This window comes from Pelobates fuscus, chromosome 3 (genome assembly GCF_036172605.1).
Source record: "Pelobates fuscus isolate aPelFus1 chromosome 3, aPelFus1.pri, whole genome shotgun sequence".
Classification (NCBI taxonomy): Eukaryota; Metazoa; Chordata; class Amphibia; order Anura; family Pelobatidae; genus Pelobates; species Pelobates fuscus.
In genome coordinates, this window is record NC_086319.1 from 373,058,468 (window position 1) to 373,080,189 (window position 21,722).

The window sequence follows — 21,722 nt, forward strand, 5'->3', positions numbered from 1 at the left end:
GGTATTGCAGAGTAATCTCCATTTATTCTGAGAAAAATACCTGCTTTTGTATTGCCGGTATTACTGCAATACCAGCACGGCCAGGCAGCCTCAAATACCAGCTGTGCCAGTAAAATACCAGTCAGGTGGCAAAAGAGTAGTGTGTGTAAAAAAAAAAAAATTTTTTTTAATGGGCCTATTCCATGGGCCTGGGCAGGGGGCTGCAGCTCCATCAGCCCCTATGTTAATCCGGCCCTGGGTATGTGTTGGCAACATAACAATTGCTGGAGGGGTGTATTTTTGTCTTTCTGAACACAATATGTGGGCTCTTCTACAACTAAACTCTAACGGTACTGGATGGGGCATATCATGCTTTTTAATTATATCCCAAAACAGAAAATCAGGCACATACTGTATTCAACTTGCATTGGAATTGGAGTTGATAAAATGTCATAATTTATTTCCTATCCTAGTCTGTTCATTAATGTTAAACAATAAGAATACATGTAAATTATTTTACTGACATTTGAGAGTATGCAGTGTTTACAATTGTCTAAAGAACAAATGAACAATCTTTTACAATTGTGCTGTTATTCTATGACCCTTCACACCCTCCAACATATACCGTATGTATCATTGAATCTAATGCAGCATCGAATCTAATGTGCATTCAAATTTTGAAACCTGGAAGTCGAAAAATGTGTTCGCTGTGAATGTAATGCACATTTGTACAAGAAGTTACTGCTATACAACATGGATTGATAAGCGAGCACCGCCCTCTGACCGGAGCAAAATATGCAGGGCAAAATTCACATTCCCATTGCAACAAAGATGCGAGCTACAGCTTTATTGTACACAGAATCCAAGTCTCACATCCCTGTCGAAGCGATGCAGATTTTGCCCTTAGCGAATGTGGCAAAAGTAACCTCGCCACTTGTACTTGGAGAGGCCTGCTTGCCAGCCTCTTGCCCTGTGACTATGGCCCCTGGGATGTATTGCCCTTTAAAAGCTCTGTTTGGGCTTATTGGATCTTAAACTACTCTTTCTGCCCCTTTCAATTAGATTGGAGCAGTTCTACAACTTTGAAGTAGCACTTCGAATACAGCTGAAGTGCCGAAGTAGTCGAAGTGGTCGCCATTCGACAAACGAACACGTGGCGGCGGCCATTTTAATTCAGTCGAACGCGTTCAGCGGTGTTTGGACGTCAAGTTCATGGAACTCAAATCGGACACTCGACGGCACGAACACCGCTGAACTTTACCTTCTCTGAACATCGACTGGAGTCAAACACCGTTCGACCATTCAAACGGCGCTTTAACATTGACATTTGCACGAACCATGGCCGTTCGCCTATTTGAACTGAACTTAACATGGGAAATAGACCGGCCGCACAGCCAAGTTCTCTGGAACTGTTTTGGGCATGAAATCATGCGTGTGGTCGGTCAAAAAGAGACTTCCATGGAAATTTTGAACCCCTGCTCTGATCTGGGTGATTTGTGGATATGTTGCTCACCCAGATCAGAGCTATCTAGGGATATAATATTTATGGGGGTATCTTGTGTTTTGGGGTGTTTTCTGGATTTTGGGGGAAATATGTGGTTTTAATTAGGTTATTGTATTAGCTGTTTTAATTATATCACAGGCAGAGGGGAGAGCTTGTTTGCTGTTTGTGGGAGCGTCGGTCATTACTACAGTGTTTTTATTGGTTTGTACTCCTTGTGTGCCTGTGTACCATCAGGTTCAGGGGTGTGCCTCTGGCCTGAAAAACTGTATAAATTGTGAGTGCTTGCTGCCATTAAATAGACCTGCTTTACCTCTTCATGAAGTCTCGTCTCATGTTTGGGGGCTTGGAGAACTATACTTTTGGGGATTGCTATAATCACACTATACTCCCTAGAATATAATCACTAGCTCTTGTAAGAGCTGTTCTTGTTCCTGTATGCTCTCTGGAGGAAGAGAGGCATGCCCACTGGAAGCTGGATCCTGGCCTTGGGTCCAGGGTGGGTGAAGGACTTCAAGACCCTGGCGCAGCTGCATCGCTGGAAGTGGGGTCTGCAGTGCTGATGGTGTTGGGCAGAGTGCTGGAAGTCCTCGGCAAGCACTAGGAGCATCGATTGACAGAGGTACTCGGTCGGAGTGCCAGACGTTCCGTCACAGCGAATTTGCGTTGTATGCCTGTCGTATTTAATGCGCCATCGAATCTAATGCACATTAAAATTTTGGAGACTTTATTTTGCCAATAAAGGTCCGCTTTAGATTTGAGTAAATACAATAATCCATATCAGAAATACAATAATGCTTCATGTTCTGCTTGGTCCAGTTCCATCATTATAAAACTGAAATTGTAAATAATTAAATTGAATTATTTCATTAAGCATCATAATATTCACATAGTATTCTGTGCCTTCCAGACTGTATTTCACTGAAGACTGTCTTCAAGCAACGATACAGATATCTGTCTCCGTAATATGACAACAGGTACAATTGCATATTTGTTTAAATTTAATGAATGTGCCTTTTATTGTGAACTAATCTAACATAAAGGTGATGGGACTATTCTAGTTAATTAATATACTGTGAGAAAACATGTGAGTGAAGGTGTGTATGTATAAGGGTCAGAAAGTATATATGTGCATGAGAAAGTTTTGGGGTCACAATTAGATTATTGATAGTGTTGAACAAGACTTGGCATCTCATTAGTACGGGGGTGGAGTACCTGGGGTTAAGAAGGCCGAATTTAACTGGTGAGGTGTCAGGTGTGGTTTACAGAAATAGGACCGCATACAGCAATAAAGGGGTGTTGGTGGGCAATGTCTGTTTAGTCTCATATGTTTCTATGTCTGTGTTTCTATGTCTGTGTTTCTATGTCTGATGTATATTTTTCAAAAAGATAAATAGAACGCCTGGTGATACAATAACAAGAAACATAACCTAATTATAGTGATAAGAGAAAAATAGAGTGATAAAATAAATCAGAGGGTGGATCGTTGGTCAGAATGAGGGTGTTATGTTTCGCTCCATAATAGGAATATAGATGGGGTGTTGTGATCAGGGGGTGTTAATCAGACTAATGTGAGTTTTTGAAAATAAGATGTGATGAGCCGAATAGAGCATATCGAATAACAGTGCGCATAAGAGCATTGCAGGTCTGCTCAGTCACTGAAATTTTAAATCAATAAATTATTCCATTAGGCATCTTGATATTCACGCAGTATTGGTTGTTAACGTTAAAACACACTGTGATTTCCATGATGTAAGCCATGTAATGACTGACTGACATTCAATGTTTCAGGCCATGGAGAACCCTGCGAATTTGAACAGAGCCTTTTCTGTCTGAATGGAGGGATTTGTTATAGGATAGCTTCTGTTTCTGGTCCGTTCTGCAAGTGAGTGACCATTAGGTGTACTTGATCAGTTCAGTTTAACAGGTCAAACAGTCGTTGATAGCAGAAGAGAGCGGCATTTAATATTACTGCATGCTAAATACATACCACTCTAGGAACAATATATAGGGGGAGCACATAAGATGTCATGGTCAAAACTGGGGGGGACACTAATAATTTTGCTGCCATTGGCTGTCTGGAGCCAGCATGCTGTGTGTGCTTGCGTCAGACACCAAATTTGCATAGAATTCACAATAGCCACCTTGTTCTGGACTGTCTAATGCCATCTCTTTGTTTTGATATTCCAACAGTTTAGAAGATAACTCCCCTATTTGCTACCTTTTTGTGGGATTGCATATCTACTAAACAGTGCCCTAATGTGGTATCCATCATTATAGAAATTCCATATTAGGGTACCAATTTAGGGAATTATCTACTGAACAGCTAAAAGATCACAATGAAAAAAAAAAGTTTCTTTAATAGATACCTTCCTTATTTGTTATCCTTATGTAGGATTGCCATATTTTTTTTTTTTTTTTTTTAATTCTTTATTTTTATTGAGGCATGTGATTATAGGGGTACAGAAAAAAGATAGGGAGACTTTCAAGAGGTGTACAGGATGGGGTCATCATAACAGATTATCAAAGTCTCCTATGCTTATCAACCTCATTTTATTTTATGTATAGGAAAGTTTAGACAGTACGCTTTTTCACTCTATATTCATGCTTGCTATGTCTAATGAAGGTGTACACATGTATAGTTAAACATTACGGTACAACATGTTGCTTGCAGGCATAATGTACTACTAGTGAGTGTAGTTAGTTCCACACCACGTTTTGTATAACGTTGTTGCTGATCTCATGCTTATCCATATCTGGAGCTGTACAAATAAAGCAAGGTAAACAAAGCAAAACAGAGCCCCCTGACTGCACGTAGCTTACAGACTAGATTTTGAGCCCTCAATGCAGCAACATGTCTTAATGAGAATTGCTCATATTATATAGGGGTTACAGAGTCCCGTAGCCAGGTTATGTGTTGCAGGCTATCCCAGCCTATTATGGATCGGCAGGTGGGAACTTTCGCTGGGGGGGGGTCCCCTTGGTACCTTCGTTGAGGTGTACACTCTGGCGTATTCCTGCTGCTGTCGTGGCTGTCTCTTGTGGGGGTTCCTATGCCTTGCTCTGTGTGGTCGAGTAGAGTTGCGGGTAGGCTGGAGGTATCGCTGTCTCCGGTGCCGTGTTCCAGCATTCTTTGACTGAGTCTGGTGCGGTCGCCATCTTGTGAGGCTCCTTTCCTGCGTGTGTGCATCTCAGCTTTGTTTGGCGCGGCTGCAAGGTTTGGAGCTGGGTTCGCCGTCTCTCAGTGTAGCACGGCTGGGAGGTTTGAGCCACCCTGTTGGTTGTGAGCGGGAGAAGGAAGCAGGTCTTCCCTTTGCCGTCGGTACACTTGGCGTCCGCCATTTTAGGTGCGGCGGGAGGGTTCCCTGGCCTCAGTTGCCGTGTCGCGGTCAGTGCCACAGGGTGAGGACCGGGATCACCCCCCCGGTCCAGAGGGGGGGGAAACGGAGCCGGACCCGCTCCGATCTGCATCCGTGGCTGGGTTCCGTGGCGCAGGATAGTGGGGCAGCGGCCGTCTGCCCCACTCACTGCAGGAGAAGGCCCTGGCTGGGGCAACTTGTTTTTCTCCCCCCGGGGGACTGAAGCACAGTAAGCCAGCCTCTCCCCAGGTCCAGCAGTCTCTCAGCTCCGGGTAGCTTCTCTGGCGGTCTGATGTTTAGACGGTGGGACTTGATTTTAGAGGGTAAATATCATTGATTTGCAGGAGCTGCTCAGGCGTGCGACCGTCCAGCTCGGCGGTCCGGCCCCGCCCCCAGGATTGCCATATTTAAGGATACCAGATTAGGGAGCTGTATACTAAACACATACACATTTTCATGCACACACAATCACATACAAACATACACAATCAAAACATATACACACCATCACAAATACACACACACATACATGCACACATAATCATAGATGTACAACACACAATCATAGACCTACACACTATCGCAGACACATAATCACAGACATACACACACAATCACATATACATACACACACACACTATCATGGACACATAATCACAGATACACACACACTATCACAGACACACACGCACACACACACACACATTTTCGACTTATTTAAGGTCCTCCCAGCCTCTCCTGGTTGGCCATTGGTTGCCGGTAGGCACTCTCCCTGCACAGGTTCCATGTGTGGGATGACGTCAGACCTTGGCTACCAGCATGGCATGCAAGGGAGCTGTGCACGGAGAACACAGAATGTACTTACCTCCCTCGCAACCCCTTGATCAGACAACATTATATTTGTTCAGAGTATGTACCTTCTGCGTGGGTAGGCAGGCGCCTAATTTGAAAGATACAGTTAGTGACAGTAGCACTTGACGGAGGGTGTGGGGGGGGGGGGGGGGGGCACACCTGGGGGAATGAATAATTATTCCCCCTCACACCCCTGTGACGACGTCATAGATGCCAGGAGGACTTCTACTTTGTCTTACAACAGATAACATACACTGTCCTTACATATCTGGTGTTATATACTGGGAACAATGTTTTGTGTGTTACTGTATCTAGGACTTATTGCATGCAGATTAGAAATAGCAATAGAATCAGTAGGCCATAAGATTTATCAAACATTGTGCAATTTGGCAATGCATGTTCAATGCATGTTCAGAATCATATATGAAAACATTTTGGCTGCCGTTTCATCTATCATAAGACACTCGTACACTGATTATCTAATACGCCCTTGGCTTCGGGTTTCATTAAAGTTTCTAAAATCGTTTCTCTTTTGAAGGAATACTCCAAACACCATTACCACAACAGCGTGCTGTTGTGTTGTGATGAAAGGAGTGCCTTGGCGTGACTGACTACTTACCTGGGGTTTGCTGTGGGACACTCCATGTTTCCTCTGGTTCAATTAGATCTCTTGAACTAAGCCCTGTAGATGGCCTCACTTTAATAAAAAAATTACTTTAAAAAAAACAAACACCTTGTCATCCAATGAAAATCAAGCGTGATGATCTCTAGTCCAATCCAATGCTTCTCATAGAGGAACATTATCAACCTAGAGCACATATGAAGCAGCCAATTAGATATCTTGAACTAAGCCCTGTAGATGGCCTCACTTTAATAAAAAAAATTACTTAAAAAAAAAAAAACACCTTGTCATCCAATGAAAATCAAGCGTGATGATCTCTAGTCCAATCCAATGCTTCTCATAGAGGAACATTATCAAGCTACAGGCTCAGCACACATGAAGCAGCCAATTAGATATCTTAGAGAACCATGGAATCTGGCGTTCCTCCACGAGTAGAAGTAGCCAGGTTAGGCATCATCATGCTGTGCGGGATGACGCTGAATGTGAAGACCTTTGAACATCAAAGGATATCAGCAGGAAGCAGCTCTACTGGCATGTTTTAAGCCAAATGCAAATATTGCCATTTCTTAGAAATGGCAGCAGTTTATTTTATCCCAGAAAAGGGTCCACATCTATGTGCTAAAACCACTACACTACAAATGTAGTGGTTTTGGTGCTTAGAGTGTCCTTTTAAAGGGGCAGTCTGTGTACCATAACCACTATGTTCCGACGTGGCTTCCAGCACCATTGATGGTAATTGGTCAAAATTGAAGGTCCATAGGCATCTGCAGCTAGAGCCCCTGCTCAGCTCAGCTAATGTAAAAGTTCCACTTTAGCAAAATCAGTTTCATCCATCTTTTACATTCATTCATTGGCTGAGTGTGAAAATGGTTTGACTATGAACCAGGGGATGATCCAGCATCTTAAATGCACCATAACCACAAAATCAGCATGTAGTGAATATAGTACCTAGAGTGTCCGTCTATTCAATTATTTGATAATTCCATGTTGTTCCATTTATAATATATTTATATGAATATCAGTCATCGGTGTTAATTTGGACATCATTACTTATTTTGTGTGCTGTTTTCCTGACAGATGCATTGGAAAATACACAGGCACCCGTTGTGAAGGAGTGTTTCTAGCTGCGGAAAAACAACAGCCCAAAAGTGAATATTTGGTCAATATCCTGGTTTTTGCTGTTTTCTTAGGGCTACTGTTTATAGGTTTAATCTGCTTTCTCTGCAGGTAAGCACGGAACGTTAGCAGTGATCTATGTCCACGTGCAAAACAAACATAAACAGTACAAACAAAACTCATTAATATAATGATCTGTTGGCCTTGGTAGATTGTGCAAACCTTTCATATTTGGAGATATCTTATTGACACATATCTATCACTAGAAAAAGTAGTTGGCGCTTCTTAGCCTACTGTAAATTGGGAAAACCAACAAGATTTTTTTTTCCTATGATAAGACCACCAAAAAAATCAAATGTGTTTAGACTGAGTTCCACAAATCCATGGTGAAGTTCACGTTAACGGGTTCTCGACTGTTCCTCTTCAACTTTTGTGGTGTGTTGTTCCCATCACTTGCATTTATACACACAGTATATGTGGATCTGTACCTCCAAGCCATTGTGATGTCTGCAGTACGTCTAACTGTGGAAAATGACAGATTTACAGTGTTACTCATTAACCCCTTAAGGACACATGACATGTGTGACATGTCATGATTCCCTTTTATTCCAGAAGTTTGGTCCTTAAGGGGTTAAAGGACCACTATAGTGCCAGGAAAACAAACTTGATTTCCTGGCACTATAGGGTCTTTGGGTGTCCCCCACCCTCAGGGTCCCACTCCCGCCGGGCTGAAGGGGGAGGAAGGGGTTAATGACTTACCTTTCTCCAACTCCGGGCTCCCTCTGTGCTGGGGAACTCTCCTCCCTCTTCCGACGTCAGCGCTGAATGCGCATGCGCGGCAAGAGCCGCACACGCATTCAAACCGCCCATAGGAAAGCATTACTCATTACGGCAGCGTCTTCTCACTGTGATTTTCACAGTGAGAAGTGCGGAAGTGCCTCTAGTGGCTGTCAATGAGACAGCCACTAGAGGCTGGATTAACCCTAATGTAAACATAGCAGTTTCTCTGAAACTGCTATGTTTACAGCAGGCAGGGTTAATCCTAGATGGACCTGGCACCCAGACCACTTCATTAAGCTGAAGTGGTCTGGGTGCCTATAGTGGTCCTTTAATGCAGGAAGGCCAACGAAGGCCAACGTTACCAAACTGAACTGGAAGCATAGCTGACTTGCAGAATATTCCCAGTTTGACTTTTTTGGCCTTAAAAGAACACTATAGACGCAAGAAGCACTACAACTTAATGTAGGCTCAGGGACATTTCCAGAAGGCACATTGCTGGAACACATACTCATCAAGTACACAAAGTTCTGAGATGAGGGACACATTTCAGGAAGGCACACAGTATTGTTATTGGATGGCACATATTCCATACTACCCAACATTGGAGTCCTCTAAAGCAAGACGCTGGTGGGCAGGATAAAAGGAGGCTGGGCCAGTAATCTGAACAGCGTGACTATTACTGCTCACACGGGCAGGTCCACCTGAAGAATTGGAAGGCCAGCCTTGTGTGACTGCATGCTAGTCTGACTGCCAATCATGTAGGTCGGCCTACGAAGGGCAGACCATGCACTTGACATAGTACTAGTGCCCTGTGTGTAGTGCAAGCTTATCTAATGACATACTACACTTTCTCAGTTCTCTGGTGTTTCATAAAATGCTAGACTAGGTTAAAGAATGAGCACAACCACTCCGCCTATAAAAAAAACCCCATCATAAAGCAGGGATTGAAATCATAAACCCCTGAAACTGATCTGCATAAACTAATCAAAAAAATATAAAAATCACAACTAGTGCCTTACAAGCTGAGTTTACATCCAGGCTACTCCCTACGTAGTAATTTGGCATTGATTTTTTTGAAGTATTAGACAATGGGCATCCAATTCAGATGCACAACTAGAGATGTAATAGGTCACTTAAAAACTCACCTCTAGGGGCATCGTGAGTATGTATGAGGTGTTCTCAGGCTGGGCAGATGTCACAAATGACCTCAATTCTACACATGCCCAGCTTCTCTCAACCACTTATTAAACAGCGATCATCAAACAGTGAGTCCGTTTGTGCTGTAGTGGATGAAGGGGAGGGAAAATGATAGTATTGCAGTACTCTGTGGTGTATTTGTAAGCTACCCTTTCCCAAAATGAAATCACGTCAGACGTTTTCACCACTGGCAATAGATTCATTTTTTTTTATATCAACACTAATCTGGTGGGTTGTGGACGAGCCACCCCTGTATAACAGTCTATTGATAAAATTATACAAACCTTGCATTAAGATATTTAATCTTTATTTACCAACTACTACTGGAATAATAGGCCTCCCCAATATTGTAATAAGTAAAACAAGCAGCAATTTTAGCACAGGCACTTCATGCCCCTTCCTTTAGTGGTTAGTGTGGATGAATACATTGTACAGCGCCGCGGAAAATGTTGGTGCTTCATAAATACAACTTCTATATTTATCTATTTCATATTTATATTTATATAGCAGTGTGCAAACTTTTTAGGCAGGTGTGAAAAAATCCAGTAAACTTAGATGCTTTCAAAAATAGAAATGTTAATAGATTATTTTTTTTTGATCAATTAATAAAATGCAAAGTGAGTGAACAGAAAAACAATATTTTTTATTTTTATTTATAAAACATTAGACGAAAATTGAACAATCGTAGTGAAGATGTACCATAACAGATAGCCATGGCATCCAGCATAGATCCATAATAATCCACGGTAAGTCCGGTGGTTTACAGCCTTTCATTATTTTGTTAATTGGTAGATGTGCAAGCTCAGTTTGGGTAGGGAAGGGTCTCATCCTCCCTGGGTGAGATATTTCACACTCCAGCCACTTGGTTTTTGTGAATGGTTTTCAATTGTCTTTTTTTTCTTTTGTTGCATAATTGTTTTTAAACATATTGATTTGCACTATGTATGGTTTATAATTTATTTTCAGATTACTTTTGTCAGAATTTTGGAAAAAAAATATTCTATATATATATAATTTTTGCGCACCATTTGAACTTTTATTAATATAGTGGATTTTTCACTTTCGGGGGTCTTTGCATATTACTCAAAGACTTGCAAGACTGACAGATCTGATGTATGTCCAGTGGCCGGCGGTACAGGGAAGGGGAGTTTTGCTTACCTCAGGCTGTCCCTCACGGCGGCAGATATTTTTATCCTGCAACTCCATTAGTGCTGTACTCTCATGCATGCGTGACCATAAAACCCTGAGGTCTATGGAGGATTGCGCAAGACCTCCATAAACCTCGGTGTTACAGTCTTTTTCTCTCCTTTTCTTGTGCTCCTGCATTGAAAGTTGAAACCTTGGGATAGGATTAATTTGAGATATGTTTAAGTATTGTGTGTAAAGCAGGGGTACTCAAAAGGTAGTTCCCAAAAATATTTAAAACTACCTCTCCCATGATGCTTTGCCATTCTAAAGGCATGCAAAGCATCATGGGAGTTGTAGTTCTACAACGTCTGGGGATCTACCTATTGGGCATCCCTGGTGTAAAGTGTAGCATGGACATACTATTCCCATGCTAATTATGTCTATACATTTCTTTTCTAGAGTTCTGAAGAGGTTGGACACTTTACGGATGTTGGATCCCTGGCCACTATTTCAGTTGAACAGACATAATACAAGAGACATTGTAACATTATAATGGGTTCTTGCTTGTTGCATGCTGATTTGGGAACGTCATGTGCCTATAGGTCTAGCTGTTATGCTCTTTGGGAAGCTGTCATGAAACATCTGCGGTACAATCTGGGATTGGTCACTTGAATTAAACTTTTTCCCCCAAAATGCAACCAAACAAATCTATTAATATTCAGTAGATTCTGGAATCTTCAAGAATAAGATTTTGCAATAAATCTGAACATGTTAAGATCATTGAATGCCAGTGATCTAGAATAGAATGTAGGGTGCTGTTCTAATCTAGTGCACAACTTGCTTACGGGTTGTGCTGTAGTTTATTTAGATTCGATGCTGGTGCCAGGCCTACGCTATAATAAAGCCCGTAGGAGTTTCAGGCAAACAGGAGACCATGTAAAATAGCTTCTTGAATTAGTACCTCCAGTAGGGCCATTAAAGCCAAACAAGCCAAGCGCATTTCATATCTTTATATAATATCTAGTACAGCAATTAGACTCAGGCTGTGGCCATGATGGGACTTCAATATTGGTTGTTAGCATCTTAAAATAATTAAGTACTTAATAAAATCGCAGTGTAAATTGTCAAGCCTATTATTGTGGTGGTGTTTAATGAAGTATTTTGTATTTCTTTGTTTATTCATAATAGTTCATCACTGTTGCATTTTATTTAGCCATGAATGGAGACCAAAACCAACTCTCCAGATGACCAATTGTCAGATCTTCAGTAATGCTAGAGGTAATTTTCAACTGTAACAAAATGCAGTATGCAAAAAAAAAAGCTTCAGTAGTTGAAAATGTCAGAGTGCCCCCTATTGTTTTCAGGAAGGAAGTACTGCTTCAGCAAATAATAACTTAAAGGACCACTCTAGGCACCCAGACCACTTCAGCTTAATGAAGTGGTCTGAGTGCCAGGTCCAGCTAGCTTTTACCCTTTTTTTTTATAAACATAGCAGTTTCAGAGAAACTGCTATGTTTATTCTGAGGGTTAAGCCAGCCTCCAGAGCCTCTAGTGGCTGTCTCACCGACAGCCGCTAGAGGCGCTTGCGTGCTTCTCACTGTGAAAATCACAGTGAGAGCACGCAAGCGTCCATAGGAAAGCATTATGAATGCTTTCCTATGCGACCGGCTGAATGCGAGTGCGGCTCCTGCCGCGCATGCGCATTCAGCCGATGACGTCGCGAGGAAGAAGAGGAGGAGGAGTAGAGCTCCCCGCCCGGCGCTGGAGAAAGAGGTAAGTTTAACCCCTTCCTCCCCCCAGAGCCCGGCGGGAGTGGGTCCCTGAGGGTGGGGGCACCCTCAGGGCACTCTAGTGCCAGGAAAACGAGTATGTTTTCCTGGCACTAGAGTGGTCCTTTAACAATCTAGCGCCAAGGTAAGTTCTGCTTGCCGCCTGATCCTCCTATGCTCACTTCACTGACCTTCGCTTAAGGGGGTCAGATGTCAAAGAGGGCAGGCGGAGTGAAGGACACGGACAGCACGGAGAGGCCATGCGGCCATTAGCCATGCCACCAACATGATATGCGTGCTAGAATCAGATGCCAAATATAAAGCACTTAATTGACATTAACCACACCAGAACTCTTGTTCCTGGCTGGCAAATGACGCTCAATGACATGGTCAGGGGTGGAGTTACACCTCAGGCTGAAGAGAGGTTAAATTCAGTATGTGCATTTCATAGTGAACCGCTGCACAAGCAGAGTCTAGGCATCATGACCACTTCAAATTAGTGAAATGGTCTTTGTGCTTGGAGTAAAACTTTAGCATGGGCAGGTGCTGGACACATGACGAATGTTATAACATCATGAAAGATCAAATTTTTGGTCCCATACCAGAGCTGAACAATCATTGCTTAAGTTGCATGGTCTTTCCAATTCAACAAGGACATAATTTTCTCTAGCCTAATGGTGGTATTTGGTTAAAATTATTTTAGTAAATAACACAGTGGGCTAACCATGAGGATTCTATTTACATTTGAGTAGCAAGATAAAACTGGCACGTGTTCTGGATGGTGTTAAAGAACAGAACATAAACTGTACAATTCAATGCTGCTTTCCCACTACTTGTCCTAAGACAATTGCCTCAGGGCAGTGAATGGTTGAAGATAGTACAGTCGTAATTATACAATGTGTAGCAAAGCTGCAATCCTGAGACCAAATATCTCTGTCGAAATCCTTCTAACTGGAACAAAGTGCTGCGTAGTGAATATAGTCCATTACCCCAGTAACTGGACGACACACAGTTCTGGGAGTACAACTGATTTAATTGTGCCAAAATCTGCCTTTTATGCACAGACCCCAGCATAGGGTTTCCATTCAATACAGATAATCCCTGCCCATGCATCTCTGTGTCCGGGAGATAATTGAGTCAAAGATCGGTAAGTTAATTATCCTCCAGATACAGAGAGCCGAACACCAAAAAACGAAAAAAAAAAAAGTTAAAACACAGGAACCCCACATGCCATACATCCATGGATAGCCCTGTTCGAGCGCCAAAGTTATCCAAATAGCGGCCAGATCCATAAGGAATTGTCCAATCGACTGGGAAAAATTTTGACTGGCCGCACACGTGGGCGAAGTCCAAAATAGTTCCAGAGCAAAAGTGATCTTGGACAGTCAAATATCATCAGTTTCTGCAGGCACATAAATGGGTGCTCACCTGGCTCTTAGGGAGCGTTTGTTCCTCATAGTACCATACCTCCAATTAGCGCTCTCCTGGCATGTTGATAAATGGGGCAAAACAGCAAAACAGACCAGTAACCGCGTAGTTAAGTGGCCGAATATAGTTCCAGGGCATTCGAGGATAAGTACTACTTTGAGCGTTTGGGAAAACAAAATGGCTACCATCTACCAGGGACAGTACTCGGTACTACATTCGGTAGAGGGAAAGTACCGAACCAAGGAGAGCACAGTTTGATCAGGGAAATCAAAGTGGAATACGGGCAACTGAACAAGGATAGGACAGGGTCCCCACACACGGTTTTGTTTTTGTTTTTTAACTCAGAAAACATTGTAATGTAGGAATTGCTTTTAAAAATCTGCCAAACACACCAACAGTCTTCACTTCCCGTCTCTATATTGAGAGTGAAGCAGGGAACACTGTAATGGAGCGCCTGTACCTAGAGTAGATTCTCTCAGATCCCGTAGTGAAGCAGTGATTATGACAGAGGAAGGGTACAAGAACTGTTTTATTCAGCAATATGTACATATATTTATACCCAGACCCCCAGCATGGGATCTTAAGCCAGCCCAGGCGTCTCTGTGTCTGGGAGATAATAGAGTTGATAACTTGTAAACTAATTATCTCCTGGATATAGAGAGCGAAACATAGAAATACCCCCAAAACATCCATCAAACAGTAAGGAACCCTCAAACTTCATACATCATTTTAAAGAGCATATCCAAGCACCCATTCTGGGACAATAGTTCTCAGATCCATGTAGAATTGTCCAAATGCCACACAGTCAAAGTTGCAGTGATTTACCAGGCGCAATATCTCCTCGTGGAAAGGAACTCCCTGACTGTTTCAGGGAGCTATTGTTCATTTCTACGGATAGAAGTTTCCCTCCAAAAATCACTTTTCTGGGTCGCAGGGAAAGTGGTGAAATAGAAGGTGAAAGATGACCAGGAAATCCTAAAACTCGGGGCCGGGCCAGAGTTCCAGAGCAGGTTTATGTTTGTCCCACTGGACACTCCCGCTCTCAGTGAGGGTCCAAAGAGTCAGGAAGGCAAGGAGCTTAGTGGATTATAGTCTTTTAGTTCATCACAAAGACCATAGAGATTGTCCCTTTTCAAACACTGTCTGACCCACGGTGTATATGGCTGAAGAATCCGGTCATATACTAAAGGTTTCTTTATTTATTTATTTATTTTTTATTTTTTTTAAATTCTTTATTTTAGTGTGCAATAAGAGAATAACATGCAGGCTTGCATAGCCACGACAGCATCCGCAAGCTTATTATGGTCATACATTTGCATACAGTGCCATGACATATGAAACAATTGCACTTTTTTTTTAAGTTGAAAGAAACAGGCTGAATTGTAGCTGGTATTGTAAAACTTGGAAAAATTACAGGCTAGAGACCCTACGATTGTAAAAGGCAGATTATACAAGCATGTAACATGGGCCAGTGGTATGGCAGACTAGGTCATTGCATCTTTTAAAATTAACTAAAAACTGGAGAAGCATAGCATATACTTCCTATGGATCAGGGTGCGACACAGTGCTAAAGGTAGCTGGAGATGGGGTAGTTAGATTCTCAGGGTGTACTGATCTTTTAATTAAAGGTGCATCACCTCTGGGTGTCTCCTGCTATGTTGGAGCGGTAGTAGAGGGGGTTAAACACATACATGAACATCGTGTTAGCAATTCTCGCTAGATTTGAATAATCAGTTAGTAAGTTGCATTAGCGAGATCAGGCTCGCCATTCATGAGTGTGTTATCAGAGTATGCGTATGCATAAATTAGGGTAGTTCAGGCTATATATACGTAAAAGTACAATGATCACTTAAATATAAACAGTATTATAGTAATTTGACAGGCTGATATCCACCCTATGGCACCCACGTACTTGGTTGCTGCTATGGCATGGACTCCAAAAGAAAAATCAAAACCAACTTATATACAATGAAAATATAGAAAGATGTGTTAACTAAGGCATTAGGTAGCGTCATTGGATACCGGGCATCCCGCGAGTTTGCAGGTAAGTCTGAAAAGCCAGTTGGTGCGGATAGCTTAAAAGACTGAGTCCGCTCGTGTGGGTAGAGAGTCACGTAACAGTAATCTACCGGTAAATATGAAAGAGAATAAAACATTTCAGCAGTGCTTATTTCAGTGTTGAGTAAAGGTCGTAACAACGGAATGATAGCTTGGTAGTTACTGTCTTTTCAGGGGGACCGTGCGTTGTCTCCGTGCAGGATCACAGTCCGTCAGCGGTGTAAGCCGCCTTGGTTTATCCGATGCCGGCTTTGGAGGCTTGGCAGGTGAGCCAAGTGCAGGATTGGTGCTGCGGCCATATTCCGAGCTGGTTTGCAGTCAGCACTCCAGGGGTCAGAGCCGTTGCTTGTTCTGCCCTCCGGACCCGCCCGGCGGCCCATGTGTGCTGTTTACCGGTTTGGTTAGTCCCTGCAGTGCGGGCTGAAGCTCGGGTGCAGTGGAGTTCGGCACATAGGTGGGATGACTCCGTAGACTCCGAGTGGCTGGGAGGTCGGGAATATTGTCTGGCCTCACTTCGGTGCGAGAATGAGTGGGTGCTGGCCCGCACGGGCCATGTCGGTGTTTCCGGCCATCTCGTTGTTCGGCGCTGTGTCGGTTGGGGTGTCTCCCTAATGGTTCTTGGCGGGAATCCGCCCAAGAGGCGCCGGACTGCCGGGCGAATCCAAACCGCTGCCGCCTTTCTCGCCATTTTGAAGGCTCGGCGCTCGGCCCTGAGTTTAGTCCAGAGGCCTGCGCAGAGCTGATCGAAGAATGCCACGGTATGTTTGGGTGGTTTGATACAGTTGCTTTGCGTTGCTGGCCGTGCCTGAGCCGCCATCTTGGCTGTGCCCTGGCAGTTTCGTCTCACCGCAGGTTTCATCGCCAGTTTGCGTTGCTTTACAGGGTTAGTCGCCCCCAGCGAGGACCGGGATATCCCCCGCCGGTCCGGAGGGGGGGGAGGGGGTAGCAGGGCAGTGTGTGTTTCTCGCTAGTAAGCGGGTCCCGTGCCGGGCGATCGGCCGCGTCCCCCAGGCAATAGTCTCCGCTCCCGTGTAGGCCTCCTGGTCTGTGTAAGTGCTCGTGTGTCTGTTTGTCGCGGGACAAGTATCTTTGCTTTTCGCAGAGTGTCCTGCTTCATATTCCAGGCACCGGGTGTTTCATAGATGGGTTGATTGCCAAGGATTATCGATTTAATGTCCGTTGGTGCCGGAGCGTTTAGAAACCACGTCCGGCCATCTTGGCAGTCAGGCCCCGCCCCCCAGGAAGAGACTTTGTATTCCCACAATCCTTAGCAACGCTTTCTCACAAGGAAAGGCCTCTTTATTTATTTTTTAACATATACTGCATTAGAAAAAAAAAGTTAATTTCATTTAAAAACTTGATGAAAGGACTATTATATTAAAATATATTTTTGAAGTGATAGTTGTCAAATGCTACAAGCACTAACTTTCCATTTTTCCAACATTGCTGCTCAATCTGCTTACAGGAACAACTTTCAAAACAGACTTTGGTATGTGACAGCATGTTGTTTGCAGTTTTATCTGCAGGCTCTTAAAAGGACATATATTTCTCTTTGAAAATTGCCAAGTGATGAGCCTAGTTTAAATTAAATGGTCTACTAGTCTTGTTTTTTTTTAAATCCTTTTTATTTAAAAAGTATCCTTGAGACAAAAGAGATGAAACCAGGTGGGAGTTACAAAAAAAAGAAAGTAACCTCCATGAGTTGAAGAACATGGCAGGTAAATTAAGTGACTCTCTCTAAACACAACACCAAATTCATCATGTACTGATGTGCTATATGACGTAGTGAGAAGGTGACTGTGTGTTGGGGGAATCATGTTAAAGAGATCACGAGAGGTTTACTTTTCACATATCTTTATATATTAGTGTATTTAATATTAACAGGCACATCATTTAATATCATCATGTGAATACATTAAAGACATAAATACTTGTAGAAAACATGTATACACATTCTTTGTGTTAATTAAGGGGGGGGGGGGAGGTATGAGCCTACAACAAATCCAGCATTTTTCAAGGAATTTTCCTTAACAAATTAGCCCTTTGCCTGGAAGTTTATAAAGAGTGAAGAGAACGGAGAAGCCCCCCCCAAAAAAAAGCAGTAAAAAGATCAGTGATGTTTTAATATAAATGGCCGGTATTAGAAATAAACTACAGACAAGTACAATGAAATTGGAGGATGTGAGCATTATACAGTTGCTAGAAGTCCTGCAGCTGGGAGAGACAGATACGTTTATAATCGAATATAAATCTTGATTGGCAAAACAAAAAACCAGCAGTCGCAATATAAGCTGAATTGAAATTAACATTGATGACCAGAAAATCCAAGTGTGGATGAATTGATTGCTGTCCCAAGTCTGCTGTTCAATCAAAGCAAAAATTAGGAATGTTGTAGAACTCTTTCATAGATGCTTCAATGTCTAAAAATATAATTCTATATACACAGAGAACTTATTCTGAGGCGTTATTGTTACTTGTATTAGGATCTTAGAAGTAGCAGATTGTTTTGAAAAATTTTCCTTCAATAATTCCAATATAAAAGATTGCGTACACGTGTGTACAAACCCATTTAAACATTATAAAGAGTAAAATCATGTTCTTTACAAAACAATTGGAAATGGCAGACAACTTTGAAATAACAAAGCACACAAAATTATATGCATTATAGCCAGACGCAGTGTATAAGGAAGCACATATTTATTTAGATAGCATCAAACGGTTTTCCTTTTTTGGGTTTTCAGAATTGTACCTTCTAGGAACAGGTTTTGAAAGATCAGTACTCCTCAATCAACAGCCTAATGTAATACTTGTTAGACCACTTTACTGTGAAAACTGTACTGAATACTTTACCACTGAATGTGTCCTTTTAAGTGGCCAATTAAGGCAACATGTTTGGCTTAAAGCAGCAAAGACAAAAAGAAAAGATACTTTTATACACAACGTAAATGAAATTACACATAGAATCTTTATTCGTTTTACTTGTTGAGGCATCAGAACTAAAATGGCTAACTAGGACCAAACTAAAATCATTGCTCTAAAGTTGGCTCCAGCGAGATTAGTCCACTAGTTTGCAGAGCTCAGTGATTAACAGGTGGTAGAGCAGGGCCACAGACACTGTTCGCAATGTATCTGCTGGGTGGCTACTTGCCAAAATGAATGATAGTCATCACTGTACAGTAACCATGCAAAAGTTCATCCCTGTTATCACAACACTCCCTCAATGTAAAACTGGCACCTACTACGCGATCACAACCGATCTCGCCATTTCCAAAGAAGCCAAAAAGAGGGATGCTTGGGAAGTGCTTACGGAACAAGTCGGCCTCCACATTGTCCTTGTAATAGTGCTGTCCTCCTCGGCCGTTACATGCAAACATGAGCCCTATGCTGTTTTCTTCAGGGATATTAGCGGCTTTTAGACGCTGGATAACAGAGTCTGCAGTCTCCACTTTGTCCACATTAACGTCTAGGAGGACTGAAGCTGCCTGGATCCGTGGGCCACTGAATGTTAAACCACCAGCACCAGTGTATGTTGAGCCTTTAGCCTTCCTGTAAGTAAAAGAGAATACTTCAAACCTTGTGGCCCCACAGAATGTTACATTTACAGAGAAGCTATATATATATATATAGATGTAAAAAACAGATAAAATTTGTATCTTGTAATCCTTTTTTTATTGGACTAACAGAATTTTTTAATGACAAACTTTCAGGATAACCTCCCTTTCTCAAGTGATAGGTTATCCCGAAAGCTTGTCATTAAAAAATTATGTTAGTCCAATAAAAAAGGTATTACAAGATACTCATTTTATCTGTTTTTTACATCTACATCACTGGACTAATACGGCTACAATCTCTACTTTTATATATATATATATATATATATATATATATATATATATATATATATATATATATGTATATGTTATCATGCATTATCATGTTTAACCTATCTACAACAATTAACTGTAAAACTCTGCTTGCACTCCACACAGGCTCACGTAGCATAAAAGAGATAGAGGAAAATACATTTCTAAAAAGTCCAAATGAAATAATAGACACTGAACAGAATAGGTTTAAAAGAAAGTCACATTTTTATCCAGTGGGAGACAGAGGCCCTTTTTTGGAAACTTTCAATAACATGGTATGCCACGATTTGGAAAAATTAGAAAAAGAGGAAAAAAAAACAACAAGAAAATAAATACAATATGAGTAAAGAGGAATCAGCAAGTATTACTAAACTCCAAAAAAATGGACAATATAATTATAAAGGAAGCAGATAAAGGGGGGGCCATAGTTATCATGACAAAGGAATATTATATGTATGAGGCTCATGGAATTTTGGGAGAAATTGATACCTATATAAAACTTACAGGAGACCCAACAAAATAATTCAATACCATCCTTGGAATTTTATTAGATCAGGCATACAGGGATGGTATAATTTCCAAGAATAACAAAGAATACCTTTTCAATAAATTTCCAATAATCCCTATTTTTTACTTTCTCCCCAAATTACATAAGAACCCAATAACACCACCAGGTAGGCCAATTATTAGTGCCATAAATTATATATCTGCCCATTTATAGGAGTTTGTCGACCATCATCTCCAAAAATATGCCCAAGAAGCACCTTCCTATTTGAAAGATACAGCTCATATCTTGAGAATTATGGAAAACATAGTCTGGAAACCAGACTTTATTTGGGTAACTATTGATGTTGCCTCATTACATACTGTAATCAAACATAATAAAGGTTTGATTGCAGAAGAACGAGCTATGGATGGTGATGAGGATGTAGCATCAGACTTTCGAAATTTTATCTTAAATAGCATTCATTATATTCTAAAACATAATTTCTTCTTTTTGATGATTCATTTTACCTTCAAACAACTGGCACAGCCATGGGGACCAGGTTCGCCCCCAGCTATGCAAACATATATATGCAAGATTGGGAATCCAACCACATATGGAGTGGGCATGGCTGGGCAGCGAACCTGGTCCTATGGAAACGTTTCATTGATGACATAATAATGATTTGGCAGGGCCCACGAGAGGAACTATCATCCTTCTTGGACTATATTCATGAGAATAATTATGGATTAAAATTTACATACGAGATGGATGCCATTACTATAAATTTCTTAGACATATGTTTTTTTGTGGAGAACAACAAAATTGAGTCAGAATGTTTTTTTTTTTTTTTTTTTAAACTGAGGGCAACAGCTATATACACAGGAAGAGTTGTCACCAGGAGAAATGGCTAGAAACAATCCCAAAAAGTCAATTAATACGGGTCAGGAGAAATTGTACAATTATAGGGAGCAAGCTAAACATCTAAAAAATAAATTTATAACAAAGAAATATGAACCTACTTTGTTGGATAAAGAAATTGAGGAAATAGAAAAAAAAAAGAACAGGAAAGATCTAATGACATCTAAACCCCCCCCCCCAAAATCCCCAAAATAATTATAATTTCTCTTTTGCATGTAAAAACCAAAAGTATACACAAAAGAAAGAATTTATGAGTTTTACAACAAAAGAGAGGTTTAAAATAAAATCTTATATAAATTGTAACACCAAAAATGTAGTCTACATGTTGCAATGCCCATGTGGGAAACAATACGTTGGAAGAACGTGTAGAAAACTTAAAGAAAGAATATTGGAACAACAAAATAACATTCGAAAAAATTCAACTAAACATATAATACCTTTCCATTGCAATGCTTGCAACTATTTTTGTTGGCAACATTTTTATTTTGTGGGCATTGAGCATGTAGATCCTTACTGGAGAGGAGGAGATTTGACCAAGAAACTCTCACAGAGAGAAACATTTTGGATAAATAAACTAAACGCTTCAACCTTTTGGTTTAAATTTGGATATTGATTTATGGAGTTTTTTTGAGGATTGACTTTTGCTGTGTGAAATACTTTTTTCT

The 21,722-nt window shown here is 41.4% G+C and overlaps 2 protein-coding genes across 2 annotated transcripts in view; one reads left to right on the forward strand and one right to left on the reverse strand.

Annotated features, from left to right (window-relative positions):
* The window catches only part of NRG4 (neuregulin 4), a 32,173-nt gene extending 20,511 nt beyond the window's left edge, over positions 1-11,662 (forward strand). The window contains exons 2-6 of the mRNA XM_063445920.1: positions 2,391-2,457; positions 3,272-3,365; positions 7,391-7,540; positions 10,074-10,152; positions 10,994-11,662. Coding sequence (XP_063301990.1) covers positions 2,448-2,457; positions 3,272-3,365; positions 7,391-7,540; positions 10,074-10,110 — 291 coding nt within the window. The 5' untranslated portion in view covers positions 2,391-2,447 and the 3' untranslated portion in view covers positions 10,111-10,152; positions 10,994-11,662. The remainder of the gene's footprint in view (positions 1-2,390; positions 2,458-3,271; positions 3,366-7,390; positions 7,541-10,073; positions 10,153-10,993) is intronic.
* Positions 11,663-18,471: 6,809 nt separating this feature from the next.
* FBXO22 (F-box protein 22) overlaps positions 18,472-21,722 on the reverse strand; it is a 31,934-nt gene continuing 28,683 nt past the window's right edge. Inside the window, exon 7 of the mRNA XM_063449443.1 lies at positions 18,472-19,335. Within this exon, the coding sequence (XP_063305513.1) occupies positions 18,930-19,335 (406 nt within the window). The 3' untranslated portion in view covers positions 18,472-18,929. The remainder of the gene's footprint in view (positions 19,336-21,722) is intronic.